Genomic DNA, 22,153 nt, shown 5'->3' on the forward strand with positions numbered 1-22,153 from the left:
TGGAATTCGTGAGAGGCAGTGTTGCGTAACGGTTGGAGTATCATACCACAAGCTGGAAGACTCCGGTTCGAGTCTCCGCTCTGCCATGGAAGCTCGCTGGGTGTGGTTGCCAGCTTCCGAGAGATTTGAGGGTGGATCCTGCGGGAGGGTTGGGTTAGGGCCTCAGCAAGGTATAATGCCACACAGTCCATCTTCCAAAGCAACCTTTTGCTCCAGGCCCCGGGGAACTGAAATCGATGGACCAAAAAAAAACCCCAGCTGTGATTCCGGGAGATCTTCAGGCCCCACCGGGAGATTGGCATTCCTATTAATGATGGGTGACCTTGGGCCAATAACACACTCTCCGCCTAACCTAGCTCAGAGGGTTGTGGTGAGGATAAAGTGGAGGAGGAAATCAAGTAAAGGGAGTCATAAATTCCGTCCTTTGACTGCCAGTGGGTCTCCCAAACGGTGTGATTTGCTCAGTGAATGTCCCAGCTGTTGCTTATATTGTATTTCACTTGCACTGTATAATCCGCCTCGGGTCTATGTAACAAAGGCGGCCTATAAAATAAACCATAATTCCCAGCCCCTGCTCCCACCGTTTTAAGTAGCGACGTTGGCAGCTGAACTCAGAATCTCACGCTCGCAAAAGAGGGAGCTCTTGCCATTGAGCCATGGCGGAAGCTGCATTCTCCACCCTGGCCATTTCCCACAGCATCCTTCCTGCTGAAACAGAAGGCAAGTGAGCAGCCAGCATCTTCAAACCCTCATCCCACATGTGCCTCCTCCCCAGCAGGAGCCCAAATCTGCTAACTTGCCGCACTGCCCAAAGGGAAAATCCTCCACTCTGGGCATGCCTGCTGCTCTCTTAGAGCCAAGCTACAAGTGATGCCTGACACAGGTTGGACACTTGTCAGCTTCCCTCAAGTTTTGATGGGAAATGTAGGCGTCCTGGTCTTGCAGCTGTAATGGAGAGCCAAGCTGTAAAACCAAGACGCCTACATTTCCCACCAAAACTTGAGGGAAGCTGACAAGTGTCCAACCTGTCAGGCATCACTTGTAGCTTGGCTCTTAGAGGCAGTGGGTGAAGGAGATGGGAGCTGGTGGCCCTGGGAGTTGGGCGTGGCACAAGGGCTTCAGCTGGTGCTTGATGAGGCCAACCCAGTGCTACCCAAGTGGCAACTCTGGATGGATATACGAAAAAGAGGCGGCTGGGAAGAAGGGGGAAAGACCGCATCATCAGAAGCTCAACCTTGTCAATAACATCATAAAGGCCACGATGAGGGCAGGCTTTTGTCCACATTTCACAGCCGGTGGCTAAAGCCACGCTGGGCATCTCTGCGCAAAGGAGTTAGGAGGACTTCTTGGTCAAGGCACTAACTTCTGTGCCAAGCAGCAGGCTGCAGAAGAAGAGGAAATGAAGCAAGAGTCAAACATTTCCTAGTTTTTCAGTAACAGACTGGAGGGAGCATGCAAGGGCAATCGCAGCTCTGGGCTTTTCCTCTTCTGACGTATTTAGCAGTACCAGGATTTACGGACCTGTTAATAACCAAATGCACCAGCCCTGTGGCACAGAGTGGTAACCTGCAGTACTGCAGCCCAAGCTCTGCTCATGACCTGAGTTCGATCCTGGTGGAAGCCGGGTTCCAGTATCCGTCTCAAGGTTGACTCAGCCTTCCATCCTTCCGAGGTCAGTAAAATGAGTACCCAGTTTCCTGCAGAGGACTGGGGAAGGCAATGGCAAACCACCCCATAAAGAGTCTGCCAAGAAAACATCGTGATGCGATGTCCCCCCATGGGTCAGTAATGACTCGGTGCTTGCACAGGGGACCACCTTGACCTAATAACCAAGTGACTGCACAGGCCAAGGAAGCCTGGCCTCGCTGCTTCTTGTGCAGAAATCACCAGAGAAATGTTTTATTCAAAAAATCTTTTAATTCTCTTTAGAAATCCATGTGCAAAATAAAGGAAGGGGGGAGGCAGGGCTGTGGCATCAGGCACAACCATCTGTAACCGGTCAATCAATCCCCCCCCACCCTTCCCAGACATCAGAAAATGCATAATTCATCATTCCAAAGTGACGCAGGCTTAGGTGGGGGGGGCAGGGGGGGCTGTCCCTTCAGCTCCTCAAAGCCAGTTAATGTTGCTTTGACAGGCCCTCAGGGTCCTCCTCTCATTGGAATGGCACGTCTCTTGCAAGCCCACAATCGAACAAAGGTGATTGTGTAATAACAGACTTTTCTCAGTCACTGAAGAGCACTCCTTAGATGGGCTATCGCCACACTTATGGGGGCTGGTTGGCAACAATGCAACTGAAGCGAGCCTCAGCACGCCACGGCAGGGGCGCACAGGTGGCGCATGGAGCGGCATGCAGGACACCCAGCTGAAGAGCTGAAAGGGTCCAGCAGTCTTCCAGACGGGCAGTGGCTCAGGATACGTGGCAGGAAGGCAAAAAAGATCTGAGCCCCCCCCTCCCGAACTGGACCAGGAGGAGAAAGGAAACGTAAGGAAGTCAGTAGACAGTCGTATTTCCTCAAGAGGAGAACTGTGGGGAGGGGGGAAGAAGAGGGTGAAAGTTTAGTCCCAAACGCAGCAAGTAAAGGGCACAGGAAGGGAAATAACGCCAGACGGGGACCCAACAGAGGAGAACGTCTCAGTAGGGGCGTGGTGGAACCATCTTGCTGGACACATCTGGATAGGTTGGCGGTGGCACCGGATGGTCAATGGACTGGTACGAGCTGGGATCCTGCCCCACGCCAAGAAAACCTACATGCAGGAAAGGAGAGGAGAAGAGAGGGGTAAAGCTGTAGGATTGGGTGCAAAAGGGATAACCGACTTCTGTCTCCCGAGCCAAGAAGGGATTGCCCAGGTGAGCCTGATCTCATCAGATCTCAGAAGTGAAGCAGGGTCGGCCTTGGTTAGTCACTGGATGGGAGATTTCTAACGAAGACCCGGGTTGCAGAGGCAGGCAATGGCGAACCACCTCTGTGAGTCTCTTGCCATGAAAACCCCGCCAGGGGTCGCCATAAGTCAGCTGTGACTTGACCACCACCACCGATACAGTATTCACAGGCAGACCAAAAACAGCAAGTTATAGAAAAAAGGATTTTAATCCCTTAACTGCCTGTTCCCCTTTGCCCCGCCATATGATTATGCAACCTCAATCTTCCCCTCTCCTCTGTGAGAGAAGTTTCTCCTTCTTCCATACAAAGAAACCAAACCAACAACCAAGACCACCCCCCAACACACACTTGCAATTTCAGAGGATGTTTATATTGCAAGTTGAAACCGGTTTATATGCATATTCTGGCTACCACTCAAGGAACTGTGGTCTGGTAGAGCCTGCTATGGCTGTCTACAGAAGGGGTTAAAATCTCCTAAAACTACAATTCCCCGTGATCCTTAAGGGCCAGAAAGGCCACAATGGTGAGATAGCAATATCCTTCTATGAAGGAAGCTGGCGGTTGGGCTGGGGGCGAAGAAACAGGAGCGTCTGCAAAACGGCGGAGGGAGGCAGCTAAAGGAGAAGGAAGTGAGCTCAGTAACGCTGAACGAATGGTATAGCAGAGTCAATACCGTCGCATTTAAAACCGCTGTCTGAAGACGACTCCAGGTCTGCAAGGGACGAGAAACCAAAAAGAGAGAGAGAGAGAACATGAACACAGACAGAGACGCAACGGACAAACGACGGAAGGCTGGAGGGTGGGCAAAAGAGACAGTGAGATTGCACCAGAGCGCACAAAGCAGTATTAGGAGATGCACAAATGCTGAAGGAAGCCCGGCGCCAGGGTGAGACTGTACCGGGCAGTAGCAGCCTACCTAAATTGAAGGCGTACTCTCCCCCACGCTCCCGGTACATCTGGTAGGCGAAGAAGCAGGACAGCGGCTTGAGGAGGAGGCTGAAGATCGCCATGCCGCTGCTGAAGCGCATGGTGTCCGTGAGGGTTTTCTGCGTTGGGTAATACAGGCTGATGTGCACGATGTCCGTAAGGATGGTCAGGAGCAGACCGGTAAGGAACTAGAGGGGAGACACAAGCCAAAAGAACACGAGCCGTTAGCCTGCGGAACTCTGTGGCTTAGCCATTTTCTGTATTGTTATTAGGGCAGCCAACTTACAGACATCTTGGCAGATCAATTAAAATCAGCATGAAATTGAATAAGAATAAAGGGGGGAAACTTTGAAAGGGGAAGAATATACTTTTTGATTACACGTTGCATCTCTGTGAAGAGTTAACAGTGGCAGAGGCGTTTCACTCCTCTAAAGACGGAAGTGGGGAATGCCTCTTCTAAGATAGCACTTGCCAGTGGCAGTATACAGACCATGTATAGTTAAAATTTAAAAAATTGTATGGGGGGGGGTCTTGCAAATTGATTAAAAGTCTTTTAATGGATTACTCTATCAGGGGGTTAGCAGAGATGGCTAAACTCACAGCTCTGATCAGAGATAAAACATTGTCTACTTTTATGGTTAACTGGAAACTCCTGATTGACTTTCTGCCCCCGAGACAAGGAAAAACGAACTGATGATTTGTGGCTTTGATTTCTAAGAAGACAAATTTGGGAAAAACAAATAGAAGGGGGCAGTATTGAAATGGTAAATTTTGGAGATATCAAACCTACAAGTATAATGTCTGAAAAGATATGATAGGTGCTTTAGAGGAAAATGGAAAACAAAATATGTATTTTTTCTTTAATTTTTGTTCTTTTCTTTTTCTCCTTTTCTCTCTCTCCTTTTTTATTTCTTTTTCTTTTCTTCCTCTTTTCTCTGCCCTTTTTATTGGGCTGTTAATCTTATCAATAAAATAAAAAATATTCCTTAAAAAAATGGATTACTCTATCGGGTTAAAATTCACAGCCCTAACCTAAAGGGAGGCAACTGCATGTAATACGTTATGGATTCTAACGGTTGCACCACTGAGGCTCAAAGTGTCTTCCAGAGTAGTGACAATGGCTAATAAAGAGAGAGAGAGGGCCGCCTCCAGAAGGGTTCCCAGTCCTAAAATTGAGGGGGAGAAGGAACAGGAGTGGAAGAGAGAGCAACCAGGAGGATTCGGTTATGCCTTCGTGGAGAACTGGTAGTTTGTGTACAAAGCATAACTGTGTTTTAGATTTGTAGAAACGCACATGCAGGAACGACGTCCCCCAAATAAAATACCCCATCCTGACACATGCATGAATTGCTGGTACCTACTTGACATATTGCTATTGGTTAGGGCTAACCTGCAATTTACACTTAAAAAATACATGTACGCCGTCACCTGCTGGGTGTTGCATTCCGTTTGGCTGTCTCTCTCTCCCCCCCACCATCCCTACTAAGTGTCTACAACAGAATATTCACAAACAGCGCAGCTTCTGTGAAAGAGGATTTGCTTGGGGTGGAGAAACTCTGGCACGTCCCAAGGACAAAAGGCTGCTCGTCTTCTGCTGTAGGGAGGGTGGAGTGCTGTGGACAGACAAGGATACTTTCACAGCGGAGGGAGAGTAAGAACAAGGAAGCCACAGAAGTTGGGGGCTGGTGCGGGGGGAGAAAAGAATTATCTCGGGAGAGTTTGAAGCCACAGTGTAAAGGAACAGATCGGAATGACTAGCAGAAACGAAGCCAAACAAGAAAACAATGTTTCTGGAACAAACCATGAGGATGGCATCGACAGAATCTCTCTGGGCCACGGCCCAGACCCCCACGGCCAGAATGGTGAAATTCCCCCACGCATAGGATGGTGGCAACCACGATACCATGCAGCCCCTGAATGGGAGATTGGGGGAAAAAAATACAAGTTGGCTTCTGCCATTTGGAAGACACCTGAAGTCATACACTGATCTGGACAGACCCAATTGAACGCACCAGCCCCTGTTCTCCACCCACCCACCCTTCCTTACGGGAGTCTAAGAGAAAAGGGGGGATCATCTAGGGAGTATCTTTACCGATAGGCTTCATCTGCAAGCCAGCAGGAAGAAGAACTTGGCCCATTTCTCTTGGCCAGAATGCTGAGCCTCCTGCCCCACAGAACCCCTTCTCATTACTTGTGGCACAAATAGAGATGAGTCCCCCCTCCCGCCCCCCAAACGAAGCGTGGCAGCTAAACTATTCCTAATGTGGGCCTTTCTTCCCCCTCTCTGACTCGGCATTGGTAAGCTAGAGTTGTTGCACGCCCTCATTTGTATGGCAATTTAAGGAGACTGCCCTGCGCCAGCACAGACACGAACTCACGGCATCTCTGCCCAACTTCTGGCCCCAAGACCTTCCTGGAGCGGCGCCAAAGTTACTCACCACGTCGTAAGCAGCCAATGTGCCAGGACGATGGCCTGCAAACAGAAAGAGGTCAAGGCATACGGTGTTTTGTAGAGCAGCCAAGGCAAAAATAAAGAAGTGCCTGCCCCGAGGAACTTGCAAGGTAGAATTCTGACCACAGCAGGAGACACCAGGAAAGCGAAAGGGAACCGAGAGGCAGGACGGTGTGGCTGCTGGAGCTCCAGATCAGGGTGACCCAAACTGAAACTCCCACCCAGCCACGCAGCCAACCTGAGCAAATCACAGGCTCTTTCTAGCCTACCTTGCAGGGTTGTTGTGATGGTGAACGGGAGGTAGGAAACAACTGTCTAGGCCACTCTGAGCTCCTTGGAACAAGCAGTATAACTCTTTCGTTTAGACAATATAGGTATCTGATGAAGGGAGCTCTAAGTCTCAAAAGCTCACACCTTGGAAATCTCTGGCTTTTACAGTTGCTCATCCTCCAATGTGATATATGCCCTCATGTGCCAACAATGCACCTCTGCTCTGCACATAGGACAAACCAGCCAACCTCTGCGCAAAAGAATAAATGGACACAATACTGACATCCAGAAACCAGTAGGAGAACACTTCAATCTACCAGGACACTCCATCAAGGACTTAAAGGTCACCATAGTTCAACAGAAACATTTCAAAAACAGAATCCAAGGGGAAGCTGCTGAATTGGAATGCCTATGTAAATTTGACTCAGTCGGACTTGGATTGAATAGAGATCCTGGATGGTTATCTCATTATCAGAAGTAACTGCCTTTCAGGCATTCCATTCAGATTCAGCTATGGAGGGGAGGGGGTCACACCCAGCCTGGATTGCGCACTCCACCTCTTTCACGACTTTTGCAACTGATCTACTCCCCCCTCCCCTCCCCACCTATATATCTCTGGCCAGTTTCTTCATACCCTCCATGTATCTGATGAAGAGAGCTGTGGTTCTCAAAAGCTTCTGCTACAATAAAGTTGGTTAGTCTTAAAGGTGCTACTGGACTCTCTACTATTTTGCAACTACAAACTAACACGTCTAACTCCTCTGGATCTATGACCCTGGAAATCTAGTTGGTCTCTAAGGAGCCACTAGACCCAAATCTTGCTCTTCTATACAGACCAACACAGCTGCCCACCTGAAACTAGATTGTTTAGATGGTAATTCTAGAGGAGCAGCTGTTTGAAGGCTGTTGCAGCAATAACAGAACCAGAGCCTCTTGGCACTTTAGAGGACTGGCTATCTCTTCTTCCAAAGAAGCAGGCTCCAGTCCGAAAAATATTCTGCTGGAGTAAAATCTTGCTAGTCTTTCAGAGGTCCCAAGACTCCTGTTTCTTGTTTAGACCATTAATCAAACAGACTCAAGGCCTCTTGACCACAGCTTTTCAAATCAGACTGATAGTGAAAAATGTAAATATTTGCAAGTCCAGAGATGGCATCCGCCAAGAAGAGGCCTGCTGCAGGCCTCATGTAAAAAGAACAGGGGCTTCCTTTCAAAATCGAGGGTCTATGTGCAAATGCAGGAAATTTAATCAAATGAAACATGCATGATTAACGCGGATTTTTTAAAATGTGAACAGCCACATGAACAAATGCAAGCGCACACATACGCGCATGTACATTTAGACAAAGTTTTGATTGTGGATGCCAGTGAAAGGTGCCCACCCCCCCTGGATCCCTCAACCTCTTCTCGCGACAATTGGTTCTTCTGGTAGCAGCTTCCAGGGTGGGCACCTGTCTGAATTAGCACCCATTTGCCTAAATGGAAAAGGCAAATGCATTCTCTCCACATTCAGTTTACCCACCGCCAAGACTCTCCAAACACCAGCCTGACCTCAGTATCCCCTTCCTCAACCAAAGGACAGATTCTAGTCAAGGCTGCTCCCTGGGGAGCTAGTTTTCTGCCAGCAGGGAATTTTGTTTTTAAAAATTACAAAATGAGCATTCAGAAAGGGAACTGCCCAGCCACAATCCAAAATGGTAGAGTTCCACCAAGACAAGGAAAGCTGATATATTCTCTCAGGCCATCAATCTTCACATCGCCCTCTCCATGCAGCAGGAGTTCTTCAAAGGGGACAAGCCTCTCCTAAGACCTGTAGCCCGAGACCATCCTGTTGCCTTTCCCATGTGCTGCCCCCAGCCCCACCTGCAGAACTGACTCGTGGAACCCCTTTGAGGATGCACACAAAGACCGGCACAGGCTATTCTTCAAGTGCAACACTGTAGTGCAAGCCAAGCCCCGAACAGAAGTGCTTCCTGTGCAGAAATTTCACAAGCGATCCTAAACACAAATCCTGATCCTGTTTTTCTTCCTCCTTCCTCATGTGGTGCAACCTGAAAACCAAAATTGCTGAAACCGAAAGCAAAAACAAAGAACTGGGTCAAGAAGAACCAGGAGGCCGCTTGTGTAAGAACAACGTGTCACTCTTGACCCGCAACAAGGGGGTGAGCAGCAGAATCCAGATCTGGAAATATTGATACATCTGGATTGACCTGCTTGGCTGGGAACCTGCACACAGAACGAGCCCATTTGCTTGGTTTTCTGCAGAGTTTTCCAACTACAAGATCTTTTATAACAACAACAACATTCGATTTATATACCACCCTTCAGGACAACGTAACACCCACTCAAAGCAGTTTACAAAGTGTGTTATTATTATCCTCACAACAAACACCCTGTGAGGTGGGTGGGGCTGAGAGAGCTCTGAGAGAGCTGCGACTGACCCAAGGTGTGACACTGTGACACTGAGAGATCTCTGTCTTTTGGTGCTACACCTCTCTGTCTTTTGGTGCTACACCTCTGAAGATGCCAGCCACAGCTGCTGGCGAAACGTCAGGAACTACAATGCCAAGACCACGGCAATACAGCCCGGAAAACCCCCAACAACCATCATTCTCCGGCCGTGAAAGCCTTCGACAATACATTGTCTTCTTTGTTTAAAAAAAACAAATCCAGGCAGCACAACTGGCCAATGCCTCTAAGGGTATCTCTGAGAATTGCCAATTTCCTAAAGCTCTCATAGGAGACAGCTTCGTGATAGATTTCCTTTATAAAACTGTAAGCAAGAAGGGTGGGGGGGGGGAGAAGTTTCCTTATTTTAACACATTTATCATCTATGTTGACAACTTTTTTAAAAAAATGACCGGCTTAATTATATTAGCCGGCGAGGCTTCACGGGGTCTGCTGTGTATGTAACATTCATTAGAGGAAACCCAGCTAATTAAGACTTGTTTCCCACTGGCCACCTTCGAGGCTGCAAGACCCTCTAAAGACCCAACACAATTAACACTGTGTGTCCCGTGCAAGCACATCGCACACGCAGCACACTTAATTGCTCCCAGGAGACTTCTAGGAAAATAGAAAGGAAGGTGCCGAAGAAGAGATGGAGGACAAAACAAACAGTCACCTTTAGTGCCCATTTAATATTCACACCCAGATTTTAATTAATATTTATTCATTTTAAAAGGTGCAAGATGGTTCTGGGGATACGGGAGGTAGCTGGGCATTTGCAAATTCCTCAAAGCCTTCTGAAATTTCTCCCTCGCCTGAAATCCCGCACAGACGTTTGACGGCCATTTCCGAATTACTGCCACATTCCAGAAGGACAAGACTGGCTTCAGAAGGCAGAAAGGGAGGGTCATTGGTGCTGGGGGGGGGGGGGGGGCAGGGAGGGATCACCTTCCAAGGCACATGCTCCTTGACTTAAGTTGGGATGTGGCTGCTCTTAGCAGAAAGAAACAGATGCTAGATCTATCTAGGCATAGTGGACGACTCCCAAAGCGACTGGACTTGACTTGCTAGCTTGCACCGCCTGCTCCAAAAACCCCAGCGTGCTTGGTGGGCCTGCAAACTGCACCCTTTTTTGTCTCTTGCTGATTCAAGGGGCCAAGGAGGGACCAAGCCCTCCAAAACCCCCAGTGGCCCCAATTAAACAGCCAGTGTCACCTGACCATGGTTCATGATGTCCACCCAGAAGTTCTGTAACAGTTCAAACAACCTGCACCAATAAGGCATCATTGGAAAGCTTGCACCACCTAGGTAATGTGTGCAGGGTTTCCTTTCAGCAAAAAAGCACTCTTTGCTCTTGCGACTTACAGGGTCTGTGATAGCTGCTCTACCTCTCTGTGACATCAAGGCAAGTAAGCCAATGGCAGCCAGAGGGGCTTGCCTGCCACATCCCACTGCAATTATCAGGTTAACCACGGGCTGCCTGCTGGTTGCAAACACAAGTCTCCTAACACGAAGCTAACTATGCTCTGCAGCCTGAAGAGTTCTATGAAACCTTAAAGCCTGCCAATTTAAGTTGCTTCAATAAAAGCTATTTGACTTGGTTTCTTCTGTTCTGTTCTCTGGGACCCACAAAGTGCTGAACACAGAAGAAACTTGGCTTGGACTGAGAAAGAAGACAAACTTAAGAAGCCCTGTGGGGAAATCTTTCCTGTGCACAACTTCTAGATGCTGCATGCTATTCACTCTTAGACTGTAACGTCAGAGAAGCACTAAAAACCAGGTACACCCTGTGCTCGAGGAATTAAAAACTGGAGGTTTGGCGATAGGACAAGGAACAAAATGTGGCTTGACCAGTTCTATATCATTTAATTCTGTATCCTTCCTAAAAGGCAGTCTTCGAAACAATTTTGGTGATGTAAAAACTGGGCTGTGGCAAGAATGGCAAAAAATGAAGAACGGGAAGATCCATGAAACAGAGTCATTTGTCAGGTCACAGGTAAAAAGAGAGTCACTTGGGGTTGCTTCCCCCTGTAGGTAGCCACAACACCAGGCAGCAGGAATTCAACCGAGAACAATATCCTCCCCCCCACCCCCCAACCTGCCTCTCTGTTGTTGACTAAGACAAAAGTCACCACTGATTTTTCCTTGTTCCTTCTTTCCTGGCACAATTTGGCTACACGGTTACATTTGCAACAATGAGCAGAGCTAAATGTCCAGATCTGTGGGAAAAGCTTCCTACCCAAGGACATGTTTAGCCCCTGTATCAAAGACTGCCAGGGATACAACTCCTCTTCCCGACAGTTAGACCACGGAAAGAACCGGAGCCCCTTTATCTAGCCCTGAAAAATCCTTGGCTCTCAGCTGATAAGCTCTCTTACGCAGCACAGAAGAACTGTATTCAAGCTATCTGTTTCTATCTCAGCAGTTGGCCAGATGCTTCCAGGAAGGCACAGTATAATCAGCACCCCCCCCCCATCCTGATGTTTGACCCAAACAGCTGACAGTGAGACGAGTCTTTGTTTCGTGATGAAAAGAGATACGAAGCAACACGGCAACTCCCTTCCTAATGAGCCTTGCTTGCTGGAAGCACCAAATTAAAATTAATGGATGAAGGGAACAAATTTTAATCTGCAAACTAAACTCCAGTGGATTCCTAAGGCCTACTGATTTATCATAACCTTCCCCCCATTTACACTCAGCTTCGAATGCTCCTTTGCAGAAAACGATCTGTGCAAATGGAATAATAACAACAACTGAGCTTATATACTGCTCTTCTAGATAGATTAGTGCCTCACAAGTTAGTGTTGTTATTATCCCCACAATGCAGCTGGGGCTGAGAGGAGTGGCTTACCTAAGGCCACCTACTGAGCTCATGGCCCTAGTGGGATTCAAACCAGTAGAGTGCTGATTTGCAGCCAAACCACTTAACCACTGTGCTACAGAAAGCTTGTAAACCTCCCTCCCATCCCACCACACGTGCTGTGCTGATTTTTGACTTGCAGGGAGGCGAAATGTGATCCTCCGCCAGCAGTAGAGAAGAGCAAGAGTCCAGTAGCGCCTATAAGACTAACACAATTTGTGGTAGGGTAGGAGCTTTCATGAGCCACAGCTCACTTCATCAGAACTGTGACTCAAAAAAGCTCCTACCCTACCACAAGTTGTGTTAGTCTTATAGGAGCTACTGGACTCTTGCTCTTTTCTACTGCTACAGACAGACTAATACGGCTACCCATCTTGACCTCCCTCTGCCATCAGTCTGAGTTCTACCACATTATTTTCCTGCATGTGTGAACCAGGCTTTCAGAAGAGACGGGGAGGGTTGGAGTACAGAGTCCATTTACACTGCATAATCCAGTGAGAAAGGTGGACTATAAATACTGTAAATAAAGAAGTTAGCAGCAACAGCTTGCAAGGGCTCTTCTGAATGCAAGCAGGAAGACGGACTGTTGCTGGGGAGAGGAGCTCTTGGCTGCCTTGTGGGTCCAAGCTTATGGGGCACAACTGAGGGCCAGCTAGGCCCAGGGGGTTGAGCGGGAGGAGGAAACACCCCTGTCCCCCTAACTGGTTTTAGAAATCCCCCCCTCAGAACTGGAGATTGAGAAGTTCAAAGAGAAAGTAGAAGCAAAGCCTACTATTGAGAAACACACCTTGGGAAACTGGCACGCTTCCCCACGTATGGCGGAAAATGTTTCGGCAGAAAGGAAATGTTGCGAGGTTACTTGGTTGCGTCAGGAATGTGCAAACGAACCGTGGCAGATTGTCGAGGTGGGTGCTGGGGACGGAGTTCCAGGGCCAAACCTCTCCATGCTCTGGACATTGCGAGGGGGGAGGTGCTGGAAACAGCTTTGGAAAAACTGGGCCCTCCATTGTGCGGCAAGGAGATTCATTCCCCCTCTCTTGCCCATGTCTTGCATGCCAGCCCCCTTGCCCACTAGTCTCCCTTACCCCCTTCTGAACACTCACCACATTTTCCCCCCTATGCCCGCCCGCTCCTTCCAGGGAACTCAAAGCGGCCCCCACACCCAGCTCATCCTTACGACACCCCTGTGAGGGAGCACCCGGCAGGCCCGAGGTCCCCACAGAGTTTCCTGGCTGAGCCCAGCAGGGTGTGTGTCCTGGCACCTTAGGGAGGAGTTTCAGGTTTTGGACACTCGAAGCTCCTTTTGTCAGATATTGGGTGCCGGGGACCCCCCTATATCTGAAGAAGGGAGCTCTCTCTCTCTCCAAAGCCTGAAGCTCTTGTTGGTCTCTAAGGCGCCACGACACGCCCCCTGCTGCTCTGCTACAGACCAAATGGCTGACCCAGGTTTCCCCCGACCCCACCCGGCACTCTGCCCACTGCACAGCACTGCCTTTCGTGCTGGCACTTTCAACAGGCCGGTTCCAAGTTTTGTGTCGCGCATGGTTTGGAATCAGGTAAGGAAGGGCTGCTCTCGGCGCACGCCTGGGGTCCTCTGGTGCCTGCAAGCTCGGAGCCAGGCAGGACCAGCCACGGGGCATTCCTCTATTATCAGCCCCCCCACCCATCCCGCCCTTGGTCTACCTTACGGGGCTTCCAGCAGCCAGCAGCGCCCCCGCCTCCCTTCCAGCCCCTTCCCCGTTCCTGCTCTGCCCCGCCTAGCTGGCCTTGCGCCTACCCCCAGGCACGGTGCCCCCCGCCCCTGGCACACTGAGGGCGCCCCTGGCCCGCCCCCGGTCCCCGCACCTTGAGGTTCACCGCCGGCACCTCCATGCCTCCCGGCCCACGCAAGCTGCTCCGCCTCTCGCCGTCAGGCCGACTGGCTCCGGCTGTGCGCAGCTCCTTCCCGTCCAGCCCCGTCCAGCCCTGCTCGGACCCGTGACTCCTTCCCCCGAGGAGACTCCTCCTCCTCCTCCTCTCCTCCTCCCCAGGGGCCCGCGAAAAGGACGGCCGGAAAACCCGGGCAAGCCCCCAGGGAGCGGAGCGAGTGCGCAGCGACCTGGCTCGCAACAGGCGCGCGGCTGAATCGCAGCCAAAGCGCCGCAAGAGCCGCCGGAGGTTCCTCTGAGCGCGAGCAGAAGGCCGTTTACTCGTCCGGCAGGGGCTCAGGAGAAACTTAAAAGCGCTGTGGCATCCTCAGGAGGAGCAAAAGAAATCATGGAAGTCACTGACCTGCTGAATAATGCCCGACTGTCACTCAGGAGGAGAAACTCTGAGCATGTGCAGAGTGCCTTTATTCCCCCTCCTCAGCCTTTCGGTTTTTTAAAGGGACTGCCATCCAAGGGCTTCCGATCGTACGCCGAACGACTTGAGTGGAACAGCAACACACCCTCCCCCAGAACTAAAGCTCTCCTGCTCATGTGCAGAGTGCCTTTTCCCCAGTGGAAAACGGCAAAGCGCCTCTGAGCACGTGCCGCGCGCCCTTGCCTTCGGATAGAAGCAGCATTTGAAAAAATTCAATGGAAAAACAGTTCCCGTGGAGCGGAGCTGAGAGCCAAGCTACAAGTGACTCCTGACACAGGTTGGACACTTGTCAGCTTCCCTCAAGTTTCATGGGAAATGTAGGCATCCTAGTCTTGCAGCTGTAATGGAGAGAGAAGCTGTAAAACCAGGACGCCGACATTTCCCATCAAAACTTGAGGGAAGCTGACAAGTGTCCAACCTGTGTAAGGCGTCACTTGTAGCTTAGCTCTCAGTTATTTAAGAAAAGAGAGTCACCCAGCAGGCTGCTTGGCGCGCGCGCGCGCGCACGCACGCACACACGCACTCACGCACACACACACACACACGGCCCTTGCTCAGTGGTTACTCTCAGTTGCAAGAGACGTGCATTTCAGCCCGCACTTGCAAACAGATGCCGGGGTAAAACCTGACCCCAATTCAGAGCCCATCTCCAGGCAAGGGGGGGTGGGGGTGGCCTCAAGGCCAAGGAGGCATTTGCATCTACTGCCATTGGCTACGATGCTTCGTTGCGCAACACTCTGCGGCTCAAGATTAGTGTTGCCAGCTTCAGATCGGGAAATTCCTGGAGATTTTGGAGGTGGAGCCTTGGGAGGGCGGGGTTTGAGGAGAGAAGGGAAACAGCAGATAATTCCATAGACTCCACCCTCCAAGCAGCCATTGCCTCCAGGGGAACTGATTCCAGTAATCTGGAGATCAGTTATAATTCCAGATCTCCAGGCTCCACCTGGAGGTTGGCAACCCTAATTAGCACAGAATGGCCACCCCAGTCCAGAAATCGGATTCAAACGTATGTAAAACAGCCTTTCAGTTTTCCACCCAGGCACAAAGGGAGGCTCGGACTGCTTGTTCGACAGGCTTGTAGCCTTGAGAAGTGCACAGGGCCCTTCTCCTCTGTTTCACCTGTGCACCCCAATGCAGAGGAAAAGCTGAGGGCCAAGCTACACATGACGAATGACACTTGAACAGCAAGTGTATTTCTCCCTGTTCACTTGCCCTCCACTCAATCCACTTGCCATTCAAGTGTCATTTGTCATGTGTAGCTTGGCCCCGAGATGCATCTTGAGGGGCAGGTGTGTATTCGGCCCACTTTGGCCAGCAAGGAAGCAGAGACACCTCAAGGCCTGAGATTTGCGTTCAGTCCGTTTGGTTTCCAAAGTCTGGTACTGGGAGGAAATGGCCCTGGAATATTGTCTTTGGGCCAGATGCTGCCAGGGATTAAGTGGCTCTCCATGATACAGGCTGTAAACAGAATTGGTGATGTATAATTTCTGCCAGGGCTTTTTTTCTGGGAAAAGATGTGGTAGAACTCAGTGGGTTGCCAGCTCAGGGGGCAACTTCTGGCGGGAGGTGGTGCCGCTGATACCACATGTGCACGCACAAAGTGCATACACACTTCCAGGACCACGCAATGACGTCACTTTGGGTCAGCTGGAACAGGGGGGGGGAGTTTTTTAAAGTTTAAATCGCCCTCAGTGAAAATGGTCACATGGCCAGGGGCCCCGCCTCCTGATCTCCAGACAGAGGGGAGTTTAGATCGCCCTGCCCTCCGTGCAGAGGGAGGCGGGGCCACCAGCCATGTGACCATTTTCAAGAGGTGCCAGAACTCCGTTCCACCACATTCCAGCTTTTAAAAAAGCCCTGATTTTAGCTATTGTCTGTGCATCTTCTCTGTTTTTATATGATTTTGCTCCAGCTAAAAGAGAAGCTGAAGAAATTACAAGTATCCACAAAGAGTTTAAAAACAGCGGCTGAGGGGAAAAGTCACGCTGGGTTATAGACAGGCCAAGAAGGGGCTTCTTGGTGGGGCCGGAGGCTGAGCGGGGTATGCAGACTGCACCTTAGACAGGGCTTGAAATTTTTTAAAGTGAAAATGTCCTCCAGTTGCTCCCCCCCCCCAAAAGGAAGTAGGGAGACCGTCCTTGCGAAGGATAACTATATCTTTATTTACAGCTCATCAAAATATAAACATGCAACCACATCACAGCATTTACTAACTTCTGTTACCAGCAACATTCTTTCCCTCTTAATCTGGAAAATAACCCCCACTCCAAATCTTCTAAAATAATGATAAAACGATTGGAAAGAGAAGGGGGAACTGAACAACTTCGCTGCTGTACATGGGCAGAAAAACTCTCTGATTCCAACACAGATAACTCTAACACAGATAATTCCCTGACAGAGAGAGAGGAAGGAAGCCAGTGACAGCCCTGGACACCGAAAGCAAAATGTCCTGCGCTAGGCACCGAATTCAGTCCCTTTAGGATCTCAAGAGGCTAGTCCTCATGAATGTGATAAAGAAAAACTTAACACTGGGTTGCTGTAAAGGACTTCAAGTATTCTGTGTGGCTCCCCACCCCCACCTTCCAGCTAACATAATAAGATATGCAAGATTCAAGTCCAGTAGCACCTTAGAGACCAACTAGATTTCCAGGGTATGAGTTTTCGAGGGTCAAAGATTATTCATTCAAAATACGTAAAATGTAGAGAAATTTGTTTCTTATTGCATAACCCGTTCAGGTTACGGAATTTAGATTTCCTGGCATATCACCTGAGTGACCATGGTGCCCCTTCACGTTCTGCCTGGGTCCTGCCCATACAGTCCTTTGCAGAGGTTCGCTGGCATAACTCTGCCAGTACCTGGCCTGGATTGGGTTCTGGCATCTACACACTAGGTATCCCTTTGTCCCATGTACTGACCAGCATGCCCAATCATACCTGAGCTAGAGCCTCAGCGCAATATTTCACAGGATTGGGCCACAAGCCTCAGAAGTTGCCACATTGTGTGCCAGGCTGTACGGGCTTGCCACAAGAGAATTGCCTGCTGCCTCTCTGGATGCATCACTGATCTAGCCTCACATCCTTCCCATCTGCCTCCAGCAGCTAACTCTGCCCTGTATCTGGGTATGTGTGTTGAATTCAATCATGCCTGATACAACAGAATGACCCAGCATAGGAAATGTATTCAGAGCAGAGACTCACACAGAGATGCAGCAGACAATGGGTAATGTATACTCATATAATAAAAGTCAGAGTGAAAACTGACTCCAACTTTTATTTGGAGAGGAGGGAAGTGAAAGTCAGCTAGCAGAAGTTTCAGGAAACCTGTATGAGATTCACAGTTGCTCAGTCGCGGCTCAGCCAAGGGCACCAAAGCCATTCGGTTGCCCATCCCCCTTCCATTTCCACAGCTAATTATAAATTAACGCCTCCAACCTAGAAAAACTTCCCAGTATCTTTCTAGACATTAATAAACGATCCTTGATCTCCATCCGCAGACTCTGGCTCTACACAGCGGCCTTTTCGCCGGGTCACCCTCCGGTTGCGGTGGAATTTGGCATAACAGCGCAGACCTAAAGCAGCAGAGAGAATTTGGGGGATATGTGAGAAAGAATCCTGGGACAGACAGAATAAATTCCACCTTGAGAGCATTTTCCCCCCTTACTGGGCTTACATTTTTTTAAATTTAAAATTTCGTCTTTTGCCCCTACCTTCTGTCCAATTGTACACTGAACAGGGCTATCGCCTAGCCAGTGAGCTGCCGAGCTCCTTCTGTGTGTCTCATTGCTGAGTTAAGCCCCTCTGGAAGCCCAGTTTCCTAGTTTGCCTGCCTCTGTTGGCTGTTCTGGCCTTGCCCTAGAATATTCAGACCCGGCTTGGACTCTAACTACAATATCCACCGCGGAAATTGTTCCCCCAGTTCTGTGGCCCCCAGGGCATGGACAGCCTGGAAAGAGATCAGTTCTCACCTTCTGCGCACATGCAGTCGTCATAACACTTGTTGTTCAGGCCACGATTGTGAGGTTTGCAGAAGTGCTCCCGCAAATCGCAACAGCAGCCTGCGATATCAAGAAGGATCTGTCAGTGCCCAGCTTTATTATTTATTTACTCCATGTATACCCCATCTTTCCCACCCAATGGGGCCCAAAGCTGTTACATCATTCTCCCCCCACAACAACCCTTCAAGGTAGGGTAGGCTGAGAGTGTGTGATTGGCCCAAGGTCACCCAACTGAGCTTACATGGCAGAGTGGGGACCTGAACCTCAGATTCTAGCCTGATACTCTAACCACTACACCACACTGTCTCTCCAGTGGCAATGCAATCTTTCACCCTAGCTCAGAGAGGCAGATCTGTCCAGCCTGCACATTAATATCATCCTCACAAATCCTGCCCTCTATGCCTCTCCCACAGAGGAACGGTCGGCAGAGACTAGAAGCAAGGCTTCCTCAGTGGTGCCCCCTTTTAGAAAACCCTCTCCTACGAGTCTTGCCTGATGCCTGCTTTGAAGTCTTTCGGGGGCAGGTCAAGGACTTTCTGTTCATCCAAGCTTTTAACTGAAGTTATGCTCTGAGAGTCTCTCTACATGTCACTCCTTTTACAAGTTCTGCACAGTGACAACTCATGCTCTGTGCAGACAGACACACAGCATCTTGGGGACTGGCCTCTCTATTCTTTTTTTAAAACATGCAAAAGGGCTTAGAAAGCTGCTGCCAGAGAAGGAAAAGCGCCTGCCTCTCTCCCAAGCTTTTTCCCCTGTGCAAAAACAGAAGGAGAGTTTTCCCCTTTCTGCTGCCGCACAGGCACACAATACCTCCACGTGGAGCAGCAGAAATGGGAAAATATCTCCCTTCTGCACTGTTTTTGCACAAGGAAAAAAACTTGGGAGAATGGCAGCTTTCTGTCACCCATCTGCAGCTTTCTGAGCCCATTTGCATGCTGCTTTTTAAAACAGAAGCCAATTCCTGAGATGACGTGTGTCTGCACAGAGCACAGGCTGGCTCCGTGCAGAACTTGTAAAAGAAGTAACGTGTAGGCTTCTGGCTTTTTGCATGTAGATAGTTTTACCGCTCTTAATTTACTGAATTTGTAAAACATTTTTACTGATTTACTATTTCAATTGGTATTTTTTCATTAGGCATATCTGAAGAGGCAACATAGAAATGTCTAATAAATGATTGGTCGTTCAGAGACCTTCCCCATATTCTCTCGGATGCACCACACCTATCGGTGCTAGCTTGTGTGAAAACTGCTACCCACCTGGGAGGCAATCCAGGTGATGGTCACAGGGCTCTCCTTCAGCCAGTGTGGTTTCATTCCCACTGGTCTTACTCCGCTGTTTCTCTGGGGGTGGGGAGAAGGGGAACAAATAGAAAAACAGTTACTCTATAAAACGAACAATTGGTGGTGGAGAGTGCCCTCAAGTCATAGCTGACTTTTGGTGACCCTTGGTGGGGTTTTCATGGCAAGAGACTAACAGAGGTGGTTTGCCATTGCCTGCCTCTGCAACACCGGTCTTTGTTAGATGTCTCCCATCCAAATAAATAACCAAGGCCAACCCTGCTTAGCTTCTGAAATCTGATGAAATCAGGCTCACCTGGGCCATCCAGGTCAGGGCACACTTAAAGAGGAAACAATGCAAAATAGATTCTTTATTGCAAGCTGGGGTTAAGGCGGAATGAACTGAAGCATGATCCTGCCTGGCTGTAACCCCATCAATGCCCAGTTCTCATAAACAGCAGATAAACCTGTTCGGAGTGCAGCGGGTGGGGGCTTACCATACTGAATGACCCTCCAGACACAAGAAAAATCCCTGCCAAGGGGAAATTGGCACGCCAGAGAACATCCCATCATGCTAGTTTTCTATGCATATTGGGATTCTTTTTTTACACGGAGGCGAGCATTGCGTCACACGACTCCTCTTGCAGCCATCTGCTGTCAGTGAGAGAAGAAAACGGAGTCCTAGAAAGGTTTCTGGATCCCTAATGGAGTATCTGCCCTGACCTGGATAGCCCAGGAGAGCCTGACCTCGTCGGATCTCAGAAGCTAAGCAGGGTCAGCCTTGGCTAGGAATTGGATGGGAGACCTCCAACCAAGACCCGGGTTGCAGAGGCATAAGTCAGCTATAACTTGAGGGCACTCTACCCTCTGGCCTTGTTTTGGAATCAGATGCCTCTGGTCATGTCACCGGGGGCGGGGGTGGGTGGGTGGTACCTTTCTTCCGGGACAAGGACCACATATCTAGCCGGAGGTCTTCGTAATCCGTCCAGTCGAAGAGAGTCATGTCCAGTGTGGGCATCACATCCCCCGCTTGCCTGACACGGGCCCGAGGCCGAGGGGACGTTGCTTGGAGAGTCGGTGGCTCCTCGGTGGATGCCTTTGGCGTGGAGCCAAGAAGAGAAGTGGGAGCCATTCCCATAGGAGTATCTTCTGCTTGGAGCATCTGAAATTGCTCCTCAAAGTTTTCAGGCTTTTTGTACAGCGCGCTTGGCCCCTGATCAAGACCTTTGCCTGGAAGACATAAAAACATGCATGTAGCTTCACCAGACCTGTGGCCCCTCTAGCCCTGCACCCTGTTTCGTGTAGTGGCCGAGCAGATGCACCCAGAAGACCCACAAGCAAGGCACAAAGCCTCCCCCCTGTAGTTGTTATTCAGAGATACACTGCCTCCAAACATGGAGGTTCCATTAGCTAACGATACCTGTTGGAACTTCTCCTCCTCCAGTTTATCTAATCCTCTTTTAAAATAGGGTTGCCAGCTCCAGGTTGGGAAATTCCTGGAGATTTGGGGTGTAGGGGGTAGGTGGAGCCTGAAGAGGGGAGGGTTTGAAGAAGGGTGGCCATAGAGTCCACCCGCCAGTGAATCCATTGTCTCCAGGGGAACTGATCTCTGTGGCCTGGAGATCAATTGTAATACTAGGAGACTTCCAGCCACCACCTGGAATTCGGCAACCCTATTTTAAAGCCATCTAAGTGAGTGTTCCTCAGTGTATCTTGTGGCAGTGAGTCCCACAAGTTAACTACGTGCTGGGTGAAGCAGTGCTATGTTTTGCCTGTCTGGAATCTATTGCCTGTCAGGTCCCCCTAGATGCCCCTGCGTTCTAGTTGTCTCTGGAGCTGAGCCTCAGGTGACTTTGCAACCCCTCTGCAAGCAGCCAAGCAAGCTGTAGGCCAGCAGTGCCCTGCCCTTCCCCACCCCGCACCAGTTCCCGGTACCGCGGTGCTGTTTCAGCCTGTCCCTGCGGCTGTGCCGTCGGAGCTCGCGGTTCTGCTTCTTCCCTCTTTCGGATCCCAGGGCGTGGTTCTCCTGCTCAGGATACGGAAATGCAAAACCCAAGAAAATGTCCTTTTGCCGGAGGCTGGCAGGCTGTTCCCCCAACGCAGATCTGCCCAGGAGCCGCAGGCTGCCCTCCCCGGAACCTCGGGCCCGGGCCAGCGCTCCGTGGTGGGCCCACTCCTGCTTTTGAAGGCTGTGTCTGCGGTGCTGTGTCACTGCTCGTGGCTGGGGGACCCGCAGATCCTGGGTCTGGAAGCTGTTGGTGACCTCTGGGAGGCTGGAGGCCGGTTCTACGGAGTCCGTGGGGCTGAGCGTCAGCAGGCAGAAGACCAAGACGGGGGAGAAAGAGGCAGGGGGAGAGGCCATCTTCCTGAAAGCTGGGCCTCACCTGTAAGAAAACCACCCAAGTCAGCCCTGAGCCCCTAGGATACCGGTGGCATTTTATTATTGGTGGTGATATTATTATTAATAGGAATTTGAGCATGACAAACCCCCAAAGAAGTAGTAGCAGTAAGTTTATTTGCAATTAGCTGTTAGCTGTAGACAATTTACAATTAACAAATAAAATATACAACTGATATTGATACCATAAACTCCAAGGACTACAAACTATCTATACAACTACAGCAAATAATACCCTAGGACCATAAGATAAAGAAATATCTATCCAGATTCCCTGCTAGTTGCCACAGATGCTCTT

General features: G+C 49.9%; 2 protein-coding genes across 2 annotated transcripts; both read right to left on the minus strand.

Moving 5' to 3' along the window:
* Positions 1 to 1,903: 1,903 nt before the first annotated feature.
* Positions 1,904 to 13,813, minus strand: AGTRAP (angiotensin II receptor associated protein). The gene is made up of 5 exons (XM_055001996.1): positions 13,685 to 13,813; positions 6,251 to 6,285; positions 5,614 to 5,725; positions 3,802 to 4,000; positions 1,904 to 2,748 (listed from the first exon to the last, which is right to left on the minus strand). The coding sequence occupies exons 1-5, from the start codon at positions 13,709 to 13,711 to the stop codon at positions 2,636 to 2,638; spliced, it is 486 nt and encodes a 161-aa protein (XP_054857971.1). The 5' UTR covers positions 13,712 to 13,813; the 3' UTR covers positions 1,904 to 2,635.
* A 3,825-nt stretch (positions 13,814 to 17,638) lies between these two features.
* On the minus strand, positions 17,639 to 21,819 carry DRAXIN (dorsal inhibitory axon guidance protein). The gene is made up of 5 exons (XM_055002086.1): positions 21,393 to 21,819; positions 20,391 to 20,687; positions 19,437 to 19,520; positions 18,148 to 18,237; positions 17,639 to 17,751 (listed from the first exon to the last, which is right to left on the minus strand). Exons 1-5 carry the CDS (start codon positions 21,817 to 21,819, stop codon positions 17,639 to 17,641), a joined length of 1,011 nt encoding a protein of 336 aa, XP_054858061.1.
* Positions 21,820 to 22,153: the final 334 nt, after the last annotated feature.

The sequence above is a fragment of the Eublepharis macularius genome, chromosome 17 (genome assembly GCF_028583425.1).
Source record: "Eublepharis macularius isolate TG4126 chromosome 17, MPM_Emac_v1.0, whole genome shotgun sequence".
Classification (NCBI taxonomy): Eukaryota; Metazoa; Chordata; class Lepidosauria; order Squamata; family Eublepharidae; genus Eublepharis; species Eublepharis macularius.

What these genes read in the sequence shown, in the direction of transcription:
- AGTRAP (XM_055001996.1), bottom strand. Translation starts at nt 13,711, where the DNA reads ATGGAGGTGCCGGCGGTGAACCTCAAG. An exon ending in CATTGGCTGCTTACGACGTG is followed by an intron (nt 5,726 to 6,250) that starts GTGAGTAACTTT and finishes TCTCCCATTCAG; the next exon opens with GGGCTGCATGGTATCGTGGT. An exon ending in AGAGTACGCCTTCAATTTAG is followed by an intron (nt 2,749 to 3,801) that starts GTAGGCTGCTAC and finishes TCCTGCATGTAG; the next exon opens with GTTTTCTTGGCGTGGGGCAG.
- DRAXIN (XM_055002086.1), bottom strand. Translation starts at nt 21,819, where the DNA reads ATGGCCTCTCCCCCTGCCTCTTTCTCCCCCGTCTTGGTCTTCTGCCTG. An exon ending in CAGGCTGAAACAGCACCGCG is followed by an intron (nt 20,688 to 21,392) that starts GTACCGGGAACT and finishes TATGTCTTCCAG; the next exon opens with GCAAAGGTCTTGATCAGGGG. An exon ending in CGACTGCATGTGCGCAGAAG is followed by an intron (nt 17,752 to 18,147) that starts GTGAGAACTGAT and finishes CTGCTGCTTTAG; the next exon opens with GTCTGCGCTGTTATGCCAAA.